This window comes from Octodon degus, unplaced genomic scaffold (assembly GCF_000260255.1).
Source record: "Octodon degus isolate 3935 unplaced genomic scaffold, OctDeg1.0 scaffold00013, whole genome shotgun sequence".
Lineage (NCBI taxonomy): Eukaryota > Metazoa > Chordata > Mammalia > Rodentia > Octodontidae > Octodon > Octodon degus.
The window spans coordinates 29,125,210-29,134,805 of NW_004524589.1; the positions used below are offsets into that span (position 1 = coordinate 29,125,210).

A 9,596-nucleotide genomic window follows, 5' to 3' on the forward strand; every position below is an offset into this window, starting at 1 on the left:
ATCTTAAAAATCTATTACATCAGAAGTTGACATTTTCTTGCCTACATAATAAACTTTAACCATCTCATATGGCCAATTCTCAGGTCCTCTCTTTGATTTTCTAGGTATTTTCAGTATGAGATTCTTAAGAAAATATTTTTATAACCAATAACTTATTTTAAAACGAACAATTAAATGAATTCCATTTACTCTGATATTTTAGAATGAAGCCAGTGATTATGTGATGGTTTTCTCGTAGGACTATCTTTCCTGTCATAATGCCTAGGTTAATTCAGTACTTACTCTAATTGCCGACTGTCATAGAGTACAAGACAGACACTTGGGTCTTAGCAAACTTAAAGGAGAGATAATTCCTTTAGTCAACAGTATTATTACACAGTGTGTTAGTTTGATGGTAACTATTGATGAAATAGACAAAACTGAGTTTGGTTGTATGATTATTTGAATAACAACAAAATATTTCAGCAAGCTTTATTCCTATTTGTTTTCTTGAGATCTGGCCTTGCTTTGTAATTCATGATGGCCTTGAACTCATGATGATTCTGCTGACTGATGCCCCAGAGTGCTAGGATTATGGGTGTGCACCACCAACACCAGTTTATGTCCATACTTTAAACTGCATTATTAACAACAAGGTGGATTTTGACAAGATTTACTTTTTTTCTGTTCAATCTATGTTCACATGAACTTTTTCCAAAACTTTCTATTAAATATAAAAGTGATATTTCTAATAAAATTTAAGGAGGTTGTGCTTATATGATTAGTACCAATAATATAATGAAGAGAAAGAAAAAATAAAAGTAAAAGACAGAGGGAAGAAACTTTAGGAAATGTTTTACATTAAATTCAGGTGCTACTAAATAGTAATTGTAAAAGATTCTTTTAAAAATAAAACAAAACTATTTTAACAATATGAAATAACAAAGTAATTAGTAGAATTTAGTCTTTATTTATGCAATATTGTGCTTTAGGTAGTGGATAATTTACACTGGAGGTCAAATTTTTCTTTATAAATATTCTCAACACTTATCTAGAAGGTGTGGATATGTAAATGGGATACACTGTTAAGCTTTATAACAAATCTCTCCTACTAGCCACCTGGAGGAGCCTTTCAATTTTACTTTGCACAAGTTTTCTGTGTTCCTTGTAAATCGTAGTTGTGTACCAACCATGGCATCATACACTGTTACCTGATGCTGTGTGTTTGTCTTTTGCTCAGAACACCCTTTCCATTTGTTGTCTCCTAGCTTAAGCTTCACCCAAGCGTTCTTAGTCCACTTGCAAGGCCCACTTATTCAGGGTTGGCTACCATTATTTCTAGGTATCTTAATTTTATACATATCTCTTCTAAGATAAGATTTTTTCATTCTACTGTGTTGGCCTCACAATTTATTTACAGCAACATATGAAATGTTCAGTATATTATACTGAAAGAACTACTGAATAAATTCTTGGTGTGAGATTTTACTCAAAGCTACCAGATCAGGAAACTTAGATGCCTTCATTGTATGGCATTGAACAATTCAAGCAACTTCTTATAGCAATGTAAGACAGTTATTGCTTACAAGCAAATGTTGATAGTTGTTTCTTCTTTTATTAATAAAACATCAATAAAATGAAATATTCCCCAGAAACTACACTGAAATTATTATAGGAAAATATAAGGCCAGGTATCATAGAAAGAATACTTAGTGAAATGGACTCCCAAGTATGTAAAAAACAAAACTGCGCAATGTGATACATGGGCGAGTGTGACATAACAAGTGAAAACTGCTAGCAGTGCTTAATGCTATTCTACAGTTTTTAGAAATGACATTGATAGGTCTCAAAAGATTTATTATAGCTACAAAGATGGGGCTTTGCAGCCTGTAGGAAGGGATAAGTGAAATTAAATGCAGGAATATAAAAGGGAAAAAGAAAGGTTGTTGCAGCAGTCTTACATGAAACTATCATCACCGCTGTCTGAAAAAGAAATAAAAGTATGAAGGGCTATAACCTTCTTGTTAGATGGATTTCAATTTGACTCAAAATTTTCTAGAGGCCAAATAAAAACAGAAATCTGATCAATTTCATAATTTACACCATCCATGATAAAAGCAAACCAATTTACTCAGGAGAAGTACAATTATTTCTGCTACTAAAACCTGAAAGAAATTTTCCCCAGGGGTCATTATAAAGAGGACACTATAAAACATAGCAAAGTATGCTTTGCACAATGGCTTTATGATCGACACCTCTGAGGGTTTCAGAGAGGATTTTACGATATTCCTCCCTCTGTACTGATAAGCTAGCTGCATAGTTCTGTATGTAGACACAGTTATGTCTGTATAACTTCAAAAGCAAATGAACAAAATAAGTTTCCAAGATTCTTTAAGAATGTTTTTTTCTCACATTTACCTCTTCACATACATCTGTTAACAATAAATTTGAAAATACTTAAAGTATTAACTCGGTAATTAGCTATTGAACAAATATCTATTGAACATAAATATATAGCACCAATTAAACCTACGGGAAACACAGGGACTAAAAATAATTTTTAGGAACAAAAATAATGCAACTGTTCTGTGATATTGCTTAATAGGTATATGGCATTGTATATACATTGCACTGTTATTATATAACTTATGTAAATAGTTGTCAGATGACCTCCAAGTAAAAATTAATATTCTGTAATAACACAGATCATATGTCTTCTCAAAATTCAATGTTATTCTGCTTACTATAAGTGTGCAGCATAGATATTATTCTGCATTAATGAATCCTCTGTTTCAATACAGATACAATAGATTTTTGAAATCTTAATCTCATTCTATTTCATGTTTCACATTAAAAATTTTTAGAAAACACTGTAGTACTCTAAGTTGTGACTATAAATTTTCTCTGTAAATATTATCAATGCACCTAATCAATAACTATATATTGCTCTCCTGTTCATTTCCACCTATTATACCAGGATCTAGATATACAGTATTACATAAATCAAGGTCTTACATCTCATCAATTATAATGAAACAACTTTGTACACCACAGTTTAGGCTGCCGTTCAGTAGCTATTAGGTAGCAGGATGGGTCTGCCATGCTCTGTGCCCAAGCTTCCAGGTCAAGGTGCCATGTACAACAGGATGCTCTCAGACTGAATCTTGAAGTATGGCAGGATTTAAAAGAGCAGTGTGGGTGTGTCATTCTAAGCAAAAAGATTAATAATGGAGGACATGTTAAAAAGCATAGAAATTTTAGAGCATGTACATTTATGACTACAATGTAAGGGAAAAGATAAATTATAATCAGAAGGGGTCAGATATTGTACAACCACAGGTCTTAAATAGAAATGTTGACTAAAATGTCAGGGGATAGGGTTTTTAAAAAAGCCACGCCCAAATTTTCTGATCAAGGAGATTATGGGGCCACAGAGGAAAGTGATCGATGATGTAGAGTGTGCCTAAGTAGAGTCACATGGAGAGAAAACATTCTCTCAGGTTTTCACAGAGAGCAATTTGGTCAAGCAATGGCCATGACTCATGCACATGGCTGACACTGACAGAAGATCTACAAACTGTGGTATAGGGTTTCAGGATAAATCTTGAGGGGATTTGACTGACCTTATCAGAAAAAAAAAACACATTTCTTGTTATATAGGTCTTGCTTTATCTTGGTCTTAACCATCCAGCAGAAAAGTATAAAAACAAAGTATAAAAAGTAAAGCCATATTAATATGCTGAGCTGTAAAAGGCTCAACACAACAACTTCTGACATTGCCAGTCTTACAGAAAGCCCACTACTATTATGGACTACTGGACTATTTTGGAATATTTTGCTGAATTCACACACTTATAATATGTAAATGACAAAACTAAACCATAAAAAGGGATACAAATAAATTAAAGACCATTTTGTATCTGTATATTCAAAATAGGATAAATATACAGCTACAGTCTCTTAATTCAATGAATAGAAAGATTTGGTCTAATAGTGTTTGTAAACAGGATATCATATCTGCATCTTGTACAAGGAATAATCACTAAGGCAACAATATGCAATGTATTAATTATTGAAACTGTCCTGCTAATCGAATTTGAAACTGTCTCATTGCTATTTGTTTCTCAATAAAATTATGGGAAAAAAGCCATGAATGATGCCATAAGCACATTTATGTATTAGAAATACAATTTTGACACCATCATGGAGAATGCAACTGAGGTGCTAGAATAGGTTGAATCAGAGTAATCAGGAGGTTACAGAAATCTGGAAAATAATAAATGTGACTCTAACATAAGCCAGAGACATTATCATGAGAGATCATAAGTGGGTGTAATGTGTAGGATTTGAAGATTTCTACGAACTGTATATTCTGATTCTTTTCCTTTTGAATAAATAACGATGTGTCTTACAGTGTTAATTTTTTGTATGAATTTATTGTAATTTTATGATTCATATGTGTATATCCAGGCTTTTAAAAATGTAAAATGTTATTCTTTTCATGTTCACTAAATCTTACATAGCAGCACACTTGAAACTTGAACATTTAATCACTTAGTACACTCTGCCTGGATAACAAAGCTCAACATTATAATCCTCCATTTATTACAAGATCTGTGCTGTCTCAGATACATTTACACTTCAATTACAATTACAATGCTTTCATCTTAACAGCTTCTAGTTTCTGAAGGATTGAGCCTCAAGGATTATGCTATAATGAGAACAAAAGTTATTGACTACTTTTTTCTTTTCTTCCTGAGAAGCTTTGCTAGTCCAATAAAAGTGAAGCAGAATTTATGCCAAGATTTTTTTCACCCACAGGAAAACATAATGGAAGTTATCAGAAATCAGGAGTTCTTACTCCTTCCAGCTGAGGAGCTTCATAAACTACTGGCCAGTGATGATGTAAACGTGCCTGATGAGGAGACCATCTTCCATGCATTAATGATGTGGGTCAAGTATGACACACAGAGGAGATGCAATGATCTGAGTATGCTTCTTGCCTTTATACGACTACCCCTGCTTCCTCCACAGGTAATTGCATGTGATGCTGTTGCCATACATCCAGCATCCTGAGGAAATCTGTACTCAAAATAAACCATGACCATTGAGAGAAGGAAAGGCATATACACAAAGGAGAAAAGCTCATGGCAGTACCCTCTAAGAAGATTATATTAGCTTATCGTAATACAAGGTTTTAAAATCAAATTAAACATGCATGTAGGTAACTGTGCAAAGAATGAATTGAGATATAAGACACTGGAACTTTCCAGGTCTTGCATCCTTTGTTCCATGCTAGTTATTTTCAGAATCTTGGGTGCTCTCTCACTGTCTGGTGATCACTATTAGCCAGTGATAGACAGCTGTTAACTAGTGACAGATGATATGGCCGTGACTTTGGCCCAGCTCTCATTATTATTGCCCATCCATTTCCACTGTGTGTTGAAATGTGGGGAACCTAGAGTTAAATTGGTGTTCAAAAATTAACAGAAATTATGGGACACACATGAGAGGAGGCCGAGAAGTTAACCAGGGCTCCAGATATGTCTTTCCTTCATGGTTCTGTCATTTCCTTCCTTCTTCTGTCATTAGATTTGGGGAGATTCTCCTAGGGTTACAGTTACTGAAAATCAATACAGTTAATTAATTAAAATCAATTAAAATGAAACAGGGTGTATTTCTCATAAGTCAATGAGTCAATTTGTTTTTCTCAAGGCTACATGTTATACAAGGGGTTTGATTTCTTTTGGGTTCAGCTGATTTAACTTGCTTAGTGAAACAACATTTATTAACATTAAAAATAGACTGTGATTTTGGTATAATTAATGACTTTTAAATTAACTTTCATTATAATGTTTCATAGACTCAACATAGCATGTGTTCATCCTTTATTCCTCAGCTCTCAAGTAGGAGCAATTATATTCATTCCTTATATATTTTTCAATCAACAGAAGCCCATGATGTAAAAACAAAACTATATTTTTTGCTGTGGTAGAAAAATATATACATATTCAAACACAATAAAATTGTAAATGCAATATATGTTATGTGTAATTATGTATTGTTTGGTATATAAAAAACACAAATGTAATTACAAGTAATATTTTAAAAAGAAAAAGCATATGTTTCTCATGAAATAGAGATTATTTTCAACACACTCAAACTATTAAGTAACTAGCACTCTATTTTTAAAGACTCAAAACTTTGATTTATGTTTTTAAGGTAATATAATAAATATATTTAGTTTTAGGTGAGTGAGTTGAAATGATATTTGAAAGACCAATGTGAATCTGTGGATCAAGATACAACAACAAAAAAGAAAAATTCAAAGAGATATTTAAGATGAATATAAACATGTATAAAAGAAAAGTACAATTTAGAAACAGTCAAATTAAATAACTTATAAGTACTTTTGTACTTAATGATTACTGTGATTGTATTTCGTAAATACATGAACATTCTAGAAAAAAATCAAAAACTTTTATAGAGAATGAATTAATAGCAAAACATACTAATTATTAATTATAATAAATAATACAGGTTATTGTCAAATAATAAAATTTTATTATTTTAGTATCAAAGTTTATTATCAATATTATCAAATAAAATTTATTGACAGACAATAAATTAATAATTAAATAGTAATAACAAAACTGAAGTAAAGATCTTTCATAGTCATGAGAAAATTGACTAATTTGGATGGAATATTTGTTTGATGTTTTCTTACAATCTGCATTCTCATGGCTATTTTGTTGTTAATCTTATTTGTGTCTGCTAAATGCACAAGAGAAAATCTGATTTTATAATCTATTGATTATAAATGAGTACATGACATTAAGATTAATAAATTATGGTCATTTTGTGTAGAAAATGCAAGAAGAAGGCAAACTTAAGAATGAGGATTTTATATTAGAATAGTAGAGGAAATGAGTTTCAGAATAGGAAGAAGCATAAAAAGACTCAAAAACAGCAATGCCTATTTTATACTTTATTGAAATTCAATAGTTTATACTGCAATAAATTCAATAATTTTACTTTGTTTTAGAAAGGCCTATAAGAAGTGTCAAAATGAAAGACATATTTGAGTTATTTTTCATCAAGAAGTTCTATTTCTTTAAAATAAGAGAGAAAATATTTTAGTATACTTCCAGGTTTTTAATACCATGAGCTTAAAACTTTCACCAGCATTAGGAAAAAGAGGAAGTTTAAGTCTTCTTAGAAAAACATGTAGAGTGAAGACACTGTTAAACCTTAGTAATGTACTGCTTCTTCTATTATTCCTATTTCTAAAGGGTACAAAATATCATATTGCTATGCAATCAGAACACTTTAACATTCTGTAACTATTATTTGTATTGATTTTAACTCATTTCATAAAATATATATTTGTAATGTGTACATTGATACTCATTTGTTTTTTGTTTATTCAAAGCACCCTGAGGGTAACACGATAGCTTAATGGTAAAATATTTGCTTAGCATCCACAAGACCCTGGCCTCAATCCACAGTACTGTCAAAAAACAAGAATTGTAGATAAGCATTAAATATTTGGTTGGTTCTTTTCTGATGAATTATTTAGAAAGTATAATCACATGGCTCTAAAAATCAAGAGACTACAATTTGTTATATTTTCAAGTAAAACTATGTTCACCGAAATTCCATCTGTCACAAGAATGACTTAGAAGTTTGGAGATATACACAGACTGTGTGTCAAATTTTAGGGTTGGTGTTATTTCCTTCAAAACAAAGATAAATTTTTTCACAACATCTTAGTAATCAAAGCTACCAATTCAAGGAAATGTAGCAGTGCATGTGGTTTTTTTGTATGCTTAATCAATTTTTAATGAGAAGCTAAAGTAATGAAAAGCAAATTTGCAATGTAATAATAAAACATCCTGATTTAGAGGAATGTGTAATTTTAACTCCAATATATTATCTCAGTTTTAAGTTTAATCAAGGACTGATTCCACTAGCTAACTTATATAATCGTGGTGTGATCTAATAACAAACATTAAAAAGTGTCCATGTATTTAAACTTAGGAAACAGATTTTACCTATACTTTAGAAGAATTAAATTTTTATTGAATCTATAATAAATTTGTCCTAAAATAATTTTTGCTTTAGTAAATGTACTATAAGAAGCAAGAGTGAGGTCTCCAATTATTGTCTTAATTGAAAAACTGATAATACATTTGATGCCCATGACAGAATCTCTTGCCCCAAAATTATAGCAACAGATAAAAGTCTAAATGTAAAGCACGTATAGTATCTAAAAGCAAATTAATATAAATAGAGAATTCATAAATCCTGTGGAAGATACAAGGAATAGGTTGCATGACTGAATAATTTTGAATTTGTTTTATTTCCATAAACTATATCTTACTAAGTCTAGGGATTCTCCAAGTTTTGATGGAAACACTTAGTGTTTAATATATTATATGTCTTATAATTATCATTGAAATAAGCTCTTAACTTTTCAAATCAGTGAGAAAATATAGTTTTTCTAAGACTAACATAATTATGAACACTTATTGTAATGTTTTGTATATTTTCTTTATGATCTGAATGTTGTCTAGTGAGTTAAAATAGAGACAGTCTTTGCTGCACAACTAAGAAATTAAAATTTGGCATGGCACTATTTTTTTAAATCTTAAAACAATGAACTTCCAACAAATACATAAAGAGCATATAAAATCTCAAACATGCAGTTTTATGATCAGTTAGCCTACTATGATATTCAAAATTGATGTTACATTAAAACAAAAAGATCAATATATTTTAAATCAGAGCCAGCCAAATAGGTCAGTGGATCAAAGTGCCTGCAAGCAGGCACAGGGGCCAGGGGGTCAATCCCCAGGCCTGCCATGCCGGCTCTGCCCCTGGAGCACACTGAGATAACAATTGAGATTGGGTGTGGTGGCACATACCTGTAATCCCAGCTCTTGGGAGGCTGTAAATAGGTAGATCACTGCAACTCTGATCTAGTAGTGAGACCCTGAATGCCCTGTAGATCTTTCCCTAAAAATTACATATATATATATATATATATATATATATATATATATATATATTCAACAAAGCTACCAGTGTTATAAAAATGTGTGCCTATACTACTTATGGGCACAAACTTTGCCATGTATATGTCATTTTCCTTGGTTTAGTCCAGAATGCCAAATAACTGAAATATAATCTGAAAGCCATACTTTGGCTATCATATGTTAAGTATCTCAGGTTTAAGTTTTAATTAAGGACTGATTCCACTAGCTAACTTGTGCACATCATCTTCCTTGTTACAAATATTCCTCTACTTCAATTATCTTCCAATGTTGTATTTTCAATTTTTACTCTACTTAGGATATTTCTAATTATCTGACAAAGTTGTCATTGTCCCAACATTTGAAAACTAAACTTATTCCCACCAACTCTACCAATTCTCTTCAATTGTTATCAAAATGAGTATTATTTATAGTTATAATTTAGTTTTTCATAATTATTCTCTTTTAAAAATCATACCAATAAATTAGAGAAAAAGGAGGGCAGCAAGGAAAGCCAACATTTTGGCCCTAGCCTTCCAAGGTCAATTAAGACTCAGAACATATGAGATCTTGTACTGTAAC

General features: G+C 31.4%; 1 protein-coding gene across 1 annotated transcript in view; it reads left to right on the forward strand.

Moving 5' to 3' along the window:
* The window catches only part of LOC101560671 (kelch-like protein 1), a 494,908-nt gene that overhangs the window by 261,874 nt on the left and 223,438 nt on the right, over positions 1-9,596 (forward strand). Inside the window, exon 5 of the mRNA XM_023709637.1 lies at positions 4,801-5,023. Within this exon, the coding sequence (XP_023565405.1) occupies positions 4,801-5,023 (223 nt within the window). The remainder of the gene's footprint in view (positions 1-4,800; positions 5,024-9,596) is intronic.